Raw genomic sequence first — 14,029 nt, forward strand, 5'->3', positions numbered from 1 at the left:
CATGAGTCCGCTCTCTTCCGCAACTCCATGGCTTAGGTATTTTATTTCTAACGTTTAAATGCTTACTTTCCGAGCTTTCTTCACAATTTTACACTTTAACTGTTCAAAATGGTGGGTGTCTTTTCTCTATGGTTTTTAGTCCGTAATTTTGCCCTTACCCTTTTCAAAGATGGCACACTTCTGCTTGCGATGAGGCCATGCCCTTACCCTCTTCCAAGATGGCGCACTTCCTTTTCCGCCTCGTCTTTCAGGGCCGCTTCAAGCCCACAGCTCTATCGTTTTTGACGCACTTCCTGCTTCCCCTTCTCGGCACAGCTATTCTCTCGCGATGTTTCTCGTTTCCCACAGTTCACTATCTCTTTAGACCGCAGGTATGTAAACAATAATCTTTTTCCCGATCTAGTTATTTTATAAAGACTTCTTTTCTGACATTTCTTTTGCCGGAATGCAGTTAATTAGTCTTTAAAAACTTTCCACTTTTGTTTTTCACTTAAATTTAACTCTTCTGCTCGATTTTTAATTTCATAAGAGAGATATCAATCTTTACCTTGCCAAGTCTTTTTATGGGTTGTAATCACTGTTTCGATTGTTCAAATTAGTCAAATTTAGTTGCCGAAGCTTGGGTATGGTGATCCTATGCCAAATCGATGACTCCAAAGCCGCTGCAGAGATTTCTGCCACCCTTCTTAGAGCGGGACCTCAAGGCTGGGAGGGAGTTCGTTGCCTAGAACCCCCCTTCAGCCGAGATCTATGCACTCTCGGGGTCTCGAGCATTCTAGTCTGCTCTCCGCCTGAGAGCAGGGGGCCATGGGCGATCTTGCACCCCACCAGCCCAAACAAACAGCAGCTTGGACAGCTCAGGGATCATGGTCAGACCACCATGATCCCAAACCGGAAGTCTCTGAAGATCACATGTTCTTAATGATTTGCACCGGTGAATATACTATTCTTAAGCTGACATACATCTATGTAAGTAAAATGAAGCATCATGTGTGAAGCAGTCTTTACACAGTCTCACTTCAGACTATTTGCTCAGCCCAGACATACAGGCAAATCTCATTCTTGTCTTTGGATCGGAGCAGACAAAAAAGGGAAGGAGCAGTGGCACACAATCTGTGTCATGATTCAGTCTCAATAAGATTGAAAGGATGAAAAAAAAGTAATTGAGGGGAAAAGGCAAACATATCACTGATTCAAAGAAACAACACTGCTCCTGTAGATCAAGTGTGCCACTTTGGGGGAAAATCTCAAGCAGGTCTACTCATAAGTAAGACCAATTTTATTAAATGGGACTTACTCCTAGGAAAGTATCCTTAGGATTGCAGCCTTCTTCTCTCCTTTTGTTCCCTTTAAGTTCTTCTATCCAAACCTTGGATCACAGCCAATGGTTACTGTCCACAGGGCTTTTTTTCTGGGGAAAGAGATAGCGGAACTCAGTGGGTTGCCCTCGGAGAAAATGGTCACATGGCCGGTAGCCCCACCCCCCGATCTCCAGACAGAGGGGAGTTTAGATTGCCCTCCGTTCCGCTGAGCAGCACATAGGGCAATCTAAACTCCCCTCTGTCTGGAGATCAGGGGGCTGGGCCACCGGCCATGTGACCATTTTCAAGAGGTTCTGGAACTCCGTTCCACCGCGTTCCTGCTGAAAAAAAGCCCTGACTGTCCACCAAATCTAATCATCTGAAGACCCAAAGTAATCCAGAGTATACTATACAGTGGTGCTTCAGAAATTAAATCATCTCCTGAAGGTCTAATGGTTTTATTTCTCTAGTATCCCACTTATTTCTGATTGGAATGTTCCTTTGAAAGATAATTTCCCTTGCAAAACGTAACCATAAGAGATGACAGCATAGTCAAATGTTTAATATAGTCTCATGGCACAGATATTTATCCAAGGATAAAACCATACCCTATGTATAAATCTCAAGTATCTTTTGTCTACAAATGAAGTGAGGCAAATAGATGGATCAGGACTACGCAACAGAGAAAAAGTGCAGCAATGTGTTATCTTTTCTTATTGAAGTCACAAGTTTTTCCTCGTTATTTCTTTTTATTAGTATCATGTATCTAATTCGCAAGTGGCCCTTGCATGCAAATGCTTAAATCCGCCAATCCACCGCATTTGCCTACAAATCAGATGTTTCTACAAACTTCAGGGAACCCCCATGATAGTAGAATGATCTGAAAACCTAGGAAAAAGATAATGGAGGTTAAACCTCCAATAAACATTTTCTGCACATACACACAAAACCCACCTACCTCAGGTTTTGAAGCTGCAGCCACTGGAAGCCCTCATCACCACCACAGGTGTGAAGCTGGGAACAGGTAGCTGGGGATTTGTTGCCACCACCGCAGATGAGGAAAAGAAGATGCTGGCGCAACCTGGGCCAGCCATCAGTGAGACCGGGAGCAAACCCCCAATTCTCCCAGTGGCTGGGGGGCTGCCTGCATTAGCTGCTATTGCAGCAAAGTGCTGGGCTGCCTGGCTGCCTAGCCCGATCACTTCTGTTCCAGAACCCTTCCTCTGCCAACAGTGGTGGTCAGGGGGACTAGGGAGTCCAGTGTGGTTCCATGCAATTCCACCCCCGCCAATCTTCCATTGAAGCAATGTGAATGGCTGCCCAACCACCCTGCTCCTTCACTGGGTCACCAACTCTCCCACCCAATTGCACAGCTTCAGTGGGAGAATAGCAGGAAGGCTAGCCCCCTGCTCTTCACCAGCTTTGATGGTTCTGGTGAATGCCAGAAAGCCTGGCCTGGCTCCCTCCAATCTCCCCCCCCCCAACTCTTGCAGAACTTACTCCCTTGTATTAACAACATAATTTATTAATATTAAAGTAGTCAGTGAAGACACAAGTTACAAATAGTCATAAAAAACCAGATACATATTAAGAAACTGCATGGTCTTACCTGTTGCAAATGCTTTGCCACAACCTGGATGTTCACACTGATATGGCCTATCTCCTGTATGTGACCGTTCATGTACCTGTTAAGAGATACCTATTGCTTTAATGATGAAACATAATGTCCTGCAATTCCCTGAACCAACATAGGGGCATGCAAGGCCATCTAAATGGTTCTCAAAGAACCCCTACATACGCAAGTACAATGCAAGTGCCTTATGGATAAAGAAGTAATGGGATGTGACAGCAGGAATCAGTTTGGCTGTGGATGAAACATGGAATGAAACCTACAACTTGCCTCCTCTATAGTCAGACCACGTGGAAAATACACTGCACAGCATCAAGGATATAACATCTTGCTTTTGTCTCATTAAAGTAATGGGATCTTTGAGCAGAAATATTTAAGTTGGGATAATACTTGTAACCCACAACCAAGAGCTGGCCACTGTGAGGATTAAAAAATCTGAAAAATGGGCGCAGCTCTGGCTACAGTTTCAGATTCTGCAAACCAGGAGAATACCTGTTGGTAGAAAAATCTGATTTTAAAATTAAAATTAAAAGAGAAAGAGTGCAAAAATCCCCCAAAGCTTTAAAAAGGAAGTATGGAATTCCTTGCCACAAGAGATTTTGTGAGAAAACCTCATGAAGTCTCAGTTGCCATTTTGGGTAGCTGAGGCAACACCTTAATATATGGAGGCATCAGCCATGTTGTGGTTTGTGGAATCTATACAAGGGTTCAGTGCCCTCTGCCAAGTGTCAAGAGCCATGTGAGTTGTGCAACGCTTAGCAGAGGACACCAAACGGTTCTGCTGTTTCCCAAAAAACAAAACAAAATAGAAGCCTTGGCAACCCAAAATACCATGGTGGAAACAGCCACCAGCAAGAGGAAGAGAAGGTGGGAGGAAGCAACGAAGTGATGGCGCCATCATGGAAGAGAAAAATGGAGATGCAAACAGCAGAAGAAGGCAGCAAAGGGCCTAGGAGGAGAAAGTGATTTCCCTGTCCATGTAAAGTTCTTGAAGGCCCCCTCTTTTACCTGCTGATGTGTGTATCCAGGGGTCATTTCTTAGAAAAAGAGCTGGAGGAACTTATCTGTGTAACTCATTAGCATATGTCACGCCCCCTTGCCAGCACTGAAGTGTCATTAGCATAACTGATTTGCATATGCCACACACCCTGACATCACCTATCCTGGCTGTTTTGGACCCAATCCTGGCCATTCAGGGCCAAAACTGGGCACAAAAAGGGGCTGAAAATGGCTGAAAAGGGGCCCAAAATGGTCAGGATCAGGTCACTGCTGAGCAGGAGAGTGATCCACCACCTGTCAGAGGCTTGATCCGGGCTGTTTCGGCCCCAATCCAGGCCGAATCAGGCCCAAAATGGCAGAGAGTCAGGTGGGCAGGGCCACCTGATATGTGACCTCTTTGGGGAACTGCTGGAACTGCGTTTCTGCACGTTCCCCCTCAAAATGCGCCTTGTGTGTATCACTAGAAATATACTTTGAAAGTATCATTTAATTAACATTCTTCTATCTGAACTACAAGTACACTTTTCTAGTTGAAAAAGAGGAACTGGTATTAAGATGTTAATGATAAGATGTATTTTGAAGGAAGTAGGTTACCCAAAATTATATATACACCCTGTATTAAATTTAGAAATTAAAACTACCCTCAGTCTGATTTTTCCATGCATTTCCAGTACTTTGTGCCCAACATTTTATTGCCAGGAACAATTAAATAACTCTTTCACAGATTACCTTTAAATGGTGAGCAGTAGTGTACAATTTTCCACAGCCATCATAGTCACACCGAAAAGCTTTGTCTCCACTTGGCTGTGATTTAGTGGTCACTCTTGTGCTATGGCTTTGCAAGACAATCTAGAAGAAAAGAAGCATCAAGTTCTAGCTAGGTTAGCAAAAACAAAGGGTTGCCTCCGGTCTAAATTTTCCACTAATGGAAATGGTGGGGTAATATCCACCAATTCTCTCTTCCTGCTGCAAATCCTTGATTTGCCTCTCATGCTGTTACTAAGAAGTCACCCCATGTTTCCCAAGAGCGGCATTTTGGGGAGATCAGTGGGCTGCAGTGTGGGTGGGTGGGTGGATGAGTGGACAGGCTGATCCTCTGACAAAACTGCCTTCTGTGAGTGGAAAACTTAGTCTAGATCCAACCAAAAAGAGTTCATTAACACACTAAAAATTAAAGTTCACTGTGGCATGAGCTTCAATTTGAAAAAACTTATCCTGATAGCGAGTCATACTTAATATCTAAGTAACATAATTGAAAAGGGTGCATTGCCATTCATCTCCTAACTAGTGTAAGTATCCTCAACAGCAAATCATAGCTGAAGTTAAGTAGGATTTTCTCCCATAATTTCTGAGCTGAGCACAACAACCTGTTGTCTGTGACTCTCTCTCAGTAACAGTTTGCCATAAATGGAAAAGAGGTGATTAAATTTAACTGGATAATCAAAAGATACTGAAAACATCATCATCATCATCATCATCATCATCATCATCATCATCATCAATATCTCTAATTCTCAACAAGGTGCTATCTGTGGATAATTAAATCCAGATATTGGGGTGAATAAGACCAGACAGAACTTTCTGTAAGCCTGAGGAAAGCCCTAGGTTTGCAAAAAAAACCCAAAAATCTGAAAAAAGAAAAAATCTACTGGGAGGACATTAACCCCCCCCCCATAAAAAAACAGTGCATGTATATTTAAGAAAAAATGCCTTCTGTGGCTGTTGCTAGTCAACCACAACAGTACTGCTAGCCTTCAAGCCTTTCTTTCAGTAAAAGGCAGTGTGAGAGGGCAGGACTCTTTCTAGGGTTGCTTTTCCCTTTGAAGAAGGATTTATCAGGGCCAGGCTCAGCAGCAACCATCAGGAAACTTGGTACTACATGACTTCCATAACTCTCCCAGACCTGGCTGCTTCCTATGTTCAACAGCAGCCAATACATGAAAGCAAATGCAGGGTAGTGGTTACAGTTTCAGACTAGGATCTAGGAGACCCAGATTCAAATCCCCATTCTGCCATGGAAGTTCACTGGATGACTTTGGGTTGTTTCTAATTCTAATCTAATTCTCAGGATTGTTTTCAGGATTAAATGCAGGAGAGAAGAATGATGTAATTTACTTTGGACCCCATTGTGAAGAAAGGCAGGGTATAAATGAAGTAAATAAACAATAAATATAGCTGAAGATGGGGGCAAATAAAATGTAGGTTGGCTGGTGGGTGGGAAGAAGAGAAAGAAGCAGGGAAAGGGGAGTAAAGAGGCAATAATGAGAAAGGAGTATACTGAAGTGTCCCCCACAAGTCCTTGTGTGTTTCCCAACAGCACGACTGGACCCAGGCCCAGTGACCCACACTAGGCAATTGGGCCAGAGTTTTCCCAAATGCCAGGGGAAGGGAAGGATAGACAGCTGAAGATAGGGCATAGATAAAGGTAGGTTGGCTGGTGGATGGGAAGAAGAAAAGGCAGAAGGAAAAGGGGAGAGGCTATGAGGTTTTTCAGGGAACGGAAACAGGAAATAGTGGGGGAGAGGAAATGAGATTTCCCTCCCCCTCCACAAATCCTTGAGGGTCTCCTGCTTGTTAAACACTAACTGTCATAGACACTTAAACAGAATTAGAGAACAAAATACATCCGGCATTACTCAGGTCAATGAAAGAAGCCTACACACTACATATAATGATAATAATCAATATTTAGAATTGCTCTGAATTATCAGGAGAATGTGCTTTCACTTGTTTTCAAATGTTTTGCTGAGAAAGCTCTTCTAGGAATTGTTAGAATGATTTCTATGATTCACTTGGTTTCCAGATACTCTATTTTGATATAAGTTTTGATATTTTGATAACAACATTTCCTATCTTCATTTTCAATCTTATGCAGTTTTACTTTGGAAGCAAGTCCCGTTAAGTTCAATGTGGCTTACTCCCAAATAAGTTTGCCAGAAGTGAGCTTATAAATCATAAACATTATGAAAATATTTTTGTGAAACTTTTAACATTGCAGCTTGCACTGATAACATAAGAAAGGGTCCCAAAGCAAGAAACCTGTTCAATAATATTTTGGCAAGTATATTCCGTTATCTTTGCTATGAACATATGGTTACATTGACTGCAAAAAGGAATTATGCTGTCTGAGATGTATTTATGCAGTTTTCCTTTTGTTCCTCAAAACACTACTGATGGTGGGATTTAGAATACTATTTTGTATTTGTCTGCATGTCCAAGCTCTGCTCACGATCTGAGTTCGATCCTGGCCAAAGCCAGGTTCAAGTAGCTGGCTCAAGGTTGACTCAGCCATCCATCCTTCTGAGGTTGGTAAAATGAGTACCCAGTTTCCTGGAGGTAAAGTGTAGATGACTGGGGAAGGCAATGGCAAGCCACCCCATAACAAAAAATCTGCCAAGAAAATATTGTGATGCGACATTCCCCATGGGTCAGTAAAGACCTGGTGCTTGCACAGGGGACTACCTTTACCTATATGTTTGTTTAATAAGGCATGGCATCAAGGCAGCTATCTAAATTTCAAGCAACTGGATTACATTGTATGGAAATTCCATGACATAAATATAATGGGATAAGTGGGTTCTACATCTTCACTGTGCCAGTACAAAGGTCCTTGAGCTGGCAGAAGAGGCTCCATTAATATAAGAGGGGCATCTTCGCAGCACAGCTGCCCATATTACATTTTGCAACTCCAATTACCACCTTTTCAGCACTCAAAAGCAGAGAGAAAGCTTGAAAGACTTACCACTACATGCATCTTTCACTTGCTTAACAATAGGATTCAACCCAATATTTATACATTTAGAAATGTTATGATAAATGGCAGTTTTATAACAGTATATTAAATTGAGTTCAGATAATAAGAAAGTTTATTATATTGGTTTCAATGCTTTACAATACAAAAACTTAGTCCCTAAATAAATTTAAGAGGCCTCTTATCTTGGAAAGAGTTGATGGTGAACACAATAAAGGAAAGGGATAAGCTTTTTTTAGACTACAACAATGAATTTAGATGGAAGGGAAAGACTTGTTCAAATGTCTACTGGTAATACTTTTAGAAATGTCAACTCTTGACAAGATACGAGAATATCTTTAACTCAATTAAACTTTTTTATTTATGCTTCTCTCTGGATGAAATATGGCCTGCTTGTATTTAATGCTGGCCAGGTTAAAAAATATAAATATTATATACAAATGCTGGAAGTGGCTAGCAGACTGAGAAGCACTTTTCAATTGACAAGAGGGGGCATCATTTCATTCAGTCATACTAGACTAGGCACTCTCTCACAAATCTGCCGTAAGATTAGAATCTGATCCTTTGATTATTTTGAATGATTTAACAAGGCTTACCAAGGGACTTGTCAACAGATTCTAAAAAAAGACTAGTAACAGTTAAGATTCTATTAGCCAGGCACTGTAAGTCAGGGGACAATTTCACCCAATTCTTCCTCCACAGTGCTGACTCACAACCCACTGGTCATCTCACAACTTCCAGCACCAACTTTTCAATGGTAAACTGAGGAAAGGAGGTGGGAAAAATCTAGAGCACGTTACACTGGCAGTTAGTAAGACGCAATGCAATGTCTTATGAAAATACTTCCTATCTTATTAAGGGGATTTCTGCTTCAGTTTATAAGAGTCTTCTGTATGTTATCCTAAATCTACATTTTAACTATTTTATCTAGACCTCCCATTTCCTGTTAAAAGGAACTTCAATGAATTAAACAAACCCTTTTTTGATGAACTATCACTATTTGTTTTTGCAAGACATTTTATACTCCTTATTTATTTGCAACTCTATGGCCCACATTTCTTATAAAAGGAGAATATAGTGTTAAGGCATACATACCCTATAAAAGTATCTGGAGATATTATACATTCTAAGTGTCTCTAAAGTAAAACACACATCACTGCATTTTTCACAATACCAGGCAGCTATGGAGGAGTTTCTGCTTCTAAAAGGGTCTGAAATTATTTAAGATCCAATTTTCACAGTTTTTTTTAAAGTGAGGAAACCTATTAATATGCATTTAATGCTCTGTTAAAAATTCAGGAAGCGTAGGACGTTGGAGGGATCTACTTGACAGCCAGGTCTCAGATCTAGCCAGATTGGTCTGCATCCAGTAGCTACAGAAAAGATTAATAATGAAAAAGTCACTATATGGTATCACATACCTGCATTTTTTTGTCTTGTTCACCATCACCTATCATCCCAGTGCTACTAACACTGTCACTTCCATCAATAGACACCTAAAAAGAAGATACAGAGAGAAAGAAGTAGAAACACAACTTGAAGTATTGCATATTTCAGTCCAATTGATTTAGGACATAATAATAATTAATACTCAGCATTTCTCACTGAGATCCAAGGTACAGTATACTTTGCAAGTGAAAATACAATATCATCAACAGCTAGAACATACACTGAGCCAAGTACAATAAGAAACAGCAGTTAGGACATTCAGTGAAAGAGACACAACAGGGTATGGTAGCAGAAAATTTGAAAAACAAGCATAAAGCCAAGCACAGAGATGAAATCTTTCTGAACCAAAGCATAACTAATTTACATGGCATGTTTAGCAATGTTGAAACCCCCTAGTAGGCACGTTTACATCAGCAGACAGTACCCAACAGAGTAGCATATAGTCCCTGTCCCTACCAATGCACCACACTGAGCTACTTCTTACAACACAGCTCTATAATCTGGGTAGAAGGCCCTCCTGAATAATGAAATGATGTCTTCCCTTTAAAGTTTTTATGTATAAAAATATACAAAAGTATATATGAGTATGCCTTATGAGTATATGGCATACTCATGAGGCAAACCAAATGCCATCAGACCAAACTGAGTTACTCCCAATATATTTATAATTTCGTTGCTCTGACTTTAGTCTCTCATTTGAAAAAAGAGTACACAAAATTTTGCAACTTCTGTAAGATATTAATTCAATATAATTTTGATTTTTACTAATTCCAAAATTTGTGAGAAAACTTGTAGAATCAGATTGATCTTTCACAACTATGATATGGGTAGCAAGTGACAAGTGACTTCTACACCACCAATTCACATCCTCCAACAAAATTACATGAAGACCCTCTGGAAGCTCTTCCTCAAAAAACAATGCAAATTATATCAACAATGTGATCTTATTCTGTAGTAGTGCCTCCCTGGCCTTGCTACTTCACCCAGGACAGACTTCATCAATGTTTGCTCTGGCAAATACCTTGCTCTTCCAGGTCTCCCTTTTCATCACTGAGTAAATTCCATGGTCATTCATGGTGCAACTATTAACTGTTCTTAAAAGGATTTTGTGCCTTGTTTAGCAACTACTTCAATTACTCAGTGCACTGTAAGAAGACAAGAAGACAAGAACAGCCTTGCTGCATCAGACCAAAGCTCCATGCAGTCCAATATCCTGTCTCCTACAGTGGCCAAACACTTACCTCTGAGAAGCCCATAAGCAAGGCTTCGAAGGCAACAGTCTTCCTGCACGGCTGACTAGGGGTGTGCAGGGGTTTCCCACTTTGGGTTTCCCACTTCGGGTTTACCAAAGCAGGAAAACAATCTGGAATAACTCGAATCCCAAAGCAGCAAGCCGCTTTGGCATTCAGGTATTTAAACTGTTTCAGTATGCTCCGTAAAGATTCAGAGCACACCAAAGTGAAAAAACCAGGGGGAGCTTTTAACCCCCCACCAGTCAGCTGGAGCAAGGGGAGTTAAAGTTTAAAGCACTCCCCGTGTTGGTTGCCCGACTGGCAGGCTTTACAAATTGGGTCCGATTCAGTTATTTATTCCGAATCGGAAACCCAAATAGCACACCCCTACTGCTGACACCCAGCAACGGGTGCTCAAATGCACACTGCTTCCAAGATGGAAGGTTTCACTGAACTACCGTGACAGCTGCTAATTCTTCATGCATTGGTCATGAATATGTCCTCCGTGGGACATAATACTTTCACTCTTTAACTATAATTAAGAAAATCAGGTGTAGGCTGCAGGACTATGTATGCCACCACTCAAGCCTCTCCACTCTCATATATGAACTCCTGATAGCCTTAGTTAAAGGCTATGTCTACTCCAACCTTAACACTAACCATCTTCCCTCTTGATCAGGCTTACCAACCAGCTTCAAACTTTTTATAATGGAAATCTGGCCAGTAATCATAATTAAAGATAGTATAGATGTAGCTCTTAACCAGAACACTGGGCAAAGTAGAGGAAGAGGAAAGTCATAGTCAATAGCAGTAACTGTGGGGAAATGAAACAAACTTTGAGCCTGTTACCAATTTCTTAACCTGGGACAGAGATCAGAAGCATTACCTCTGCACCAGGCCAATGAGTGTGTTATTGACTTAATTAGGAGTTATTCCAAACCAGCTTAATCCATATTCCAATTAGTATAAAACAAGATGAATGGATGAAATCCTGCCCTCAAGTCATAGTTGATTTATGGCAACCCCTGGTGGGGTTTTCATGGTAAGAGACTAACAGAGGTAGCTCACCATTGTGGGGCCTATGAAAATTGTGTGTGTGTGGGGGGGGAGAACAGTCGGGAAACACCACACCAGTCTTCCTTCAGGACTCTCTAAGCTCTCAGGGACTTAAGCAGTATAATTTCTGTCCTCCCCCTTTATTTCTTTAACAGTAATTCAGCTGCCCTGAACATTCCATCCCTTTGGAAGCATATTCAGTCCTCGTCAAGATAATTTTTTCATGTTCCCTCTTTGGGTTAATTTTTCAAATACAAATAGATCTACATACATGAGGAGCTCCCCTACCTCTCAGTATGCAGAGACCCTTATCTTACCTCTGCGTGGCCCTGTTATGCGGTTTTTCCCATATACACTGGGCCCAGCCAACAAGATTTAATAATTGCTGATGACACTAAGGAAATATACTATTTGGTTCATTAATTATCACTGAAACAAAAAGCAGTTTTGTGACAGCTTCAAGACAAACAGATTGAATGAGGCACAAACTTTCATAAGCATGAGCCCACTTCATCATAAGCATTAAAGGCATCCACTAAAGTTTATGCTCCATTCCACATGTTGTCTTTCAAGTGACACAAGGTTTGTTTTTGCTGTAGCAGAACAACATTGCTACACGTAATAGTCTTCAGATACTGTGCTATTATATAAGATAAACTGAAAACGAATAATGAAAAAACTTACAGATTTTTACATTTTCCATCCATGCTTTCTGTTTAAAAAAAACTTCTAAACATTACTAATTTTATGCGATTAAATATAAATGGCCGGCAATGCTTGCTTCTTTTTGCATTGTCATAAATACAATAGAATCCTTAGCGTTTGATATGTTAAAGGTTTTGTTTCTTCAGCTTTTGACGTTTTGTGTCGTTATAAAGTTCAGTCTGTCTCCCATCTCCATTATCGCACAAAGTTCAAAGGAACTTAATAGGGGTGTGTGCTTTGGGTTCCCAGTTCGGGAAAAAACTGCGAACCGGGCCCAATTCGTAAAGATTCGGCATTTCCGAATCGGGGCCAGTATGATGACCCTGATTCAGAAATACCAAATCAAAGCTTCCTGAAGCTATTTGGGTCGCTTCGGGGCCCTTTTAAAGGGCTCCCTCCCACCAACACCCCATTTACCTGGGACATCCTGGCGGTGGCGTGGGTGGCAGAGGCGCCAGCTGCGGCCTTCCCTGCTGCCCTGCCGGCTGCCGCGGCAGCCAAAGCAGCAGCATGGGCAGCAGAAGCGGTGGCTGTGGCCTTCCCCACCGCCTGCCACGGCGGCCAAAGCAGCAGTGCAGGCGGCTGAGGCGCCGGCTCCGGCCCTTCCTGCCACCCTGCCAGCTGCCACCATGCCCAAAGTGCTGGCGTGGGCGGAAGCAGTGCCAGCTCCAGCCTTTGGGAAAGGTAAGTGGGGTTGGGGTTGGGGGAAGGGGGCTCAGGAGGGAGGTAGGGGTCTCACTTCGGTATGCTCCAAATCATTACGAAGCATATCGAAGCGATTCCGATAACCCGAACCCGAAGTGGCTTGCCGCTTCGGGTTTTGGGTTATTCCAAATCATTTTCCCGCTTTGGGTAAACCTGAAGCGGGAAAATCGAATATCTCCCCAGTGAACACCCCTAGAACTTAATCTTCTCTCCAGTCTTTAATGACCTCTCTATAGTGTTTACCTCTTTGACTATAGTTAGTCTGGCTTTCTATGCCAATCTTTTTTCTGTGTGTTTTGCAAACAAAATCATATTCTCCTCATTTCATTTGATGTTAGCACAGTTTTCTGAGCAATAAAAACATACTTTGATCTTAAGGTTCTTATGGCACATAATTCAAGTACCATACAAAATACAGATGTATTCCAAATATACCTTTGCTGCATATTGTTCCAAAGCAGTGATTGTATCTGGATCAATGGTAGCATCTCCTGTATGAAGACCTGCAACTGTACCATCTGCCTGAATAGCTAAGATGGTGTCTGATTGTGGAACCTGCACTGTATGGTGAATATAAGCGGTGGTTCCATCTTCCAGCTGTACTGCCTGCAGTGCACTCTGGTCGTAACTGTCTAAGAAATTATATAGAAACAATATTAAGACATGGAAAAAAAACCCTGTGAATATTTCTTTAAAAGGCTGAATATGATTATGCAATTCATGTTGGTGTATAAACTGCTTTAATTTCCTAATTATGTGTAATGTAATGTTTGAATTTTGATGTAGGTGCCTATTCGTTTTAGTTTAAATGCTGTTCAGTGGCAAAACATCAATACAACTAGATAATTTCTTCATCTTTTACTTACAACATGAAGGTCATGCATAAGTGCACTTTACATTTCCTAGTAATACCCTGACTATTTTATAAAAACTCGTTAGTTGCTGTGAAAAACTGAACAGACTCAAATCCTCTTGCCCTAGAAAAAGTGGGAATCTAAGTCAAGATAATCTAAGATGATAATTAAAATATATAATCTTGGACAGGATCTCAAATGGTATTTAAAACATACTATATATACTTCGTTAAATTTATCTGTAGTGTAGTTATCCCACATATTGACCCCCAAAGTAAAAAGCCCCTTTTATGGGCATATATAGACTGGTATTCTTCCAGCCCAGCATTTTACTCTTTTTTTTTTTA

At 41.3% G+C, this 14,029-nt stretch overlaps 1 protein-coding gene across 2 annotated transcripts in view; it reads right to left on the minus strand.

The window, feature by feature from the left end:
* ZNF143 (zinc finger protein 143) overlaps positions 1-14,029 on the minus strand; it is a 60,202-nt gene that overhangs the window by 26,081 nt on the left and 20,092 nt on the right. For both annotated transcript variants that reach the window (XM_054972893.1, XM_054972894.1), the window contains exons 6-9: positions 13,264-13,460; positions 9,103-9,177; positions 4,660-4,779; positions 2,911-2,986 (exon numbers count right to left, since the gene is read on the minus strand). In XM_054972893.1, the coding sequence (XP_054828868.1) occupies positions 2,911-2,986; positions 4,660-4,779; positions 9,103-9,177; positions 13,264-13,460 (468 nt within the window). The remainder of the gene's footprint in view (positions 1-2,910; positions 2,987-4,659; positions 4,780-9,102; positions 9,178-13,263; positions 13,461-14,029) is intronic.

Source organism: Eublepharis macularius, chromosome 2 (genome assembly GCF_028583425.1).
Source record: "Eublepharis macularius isolate TG4126 chromosome 2, MPM_Emac_v1.0, whole genome shotgun sequence".
Classification (NCBI taxonomy): Eukaryota; Metazoa; Chordata; class Lepidosauria; order Squamata; family Eublepharidae; genus Eublepharis; species Eublepharis macularius.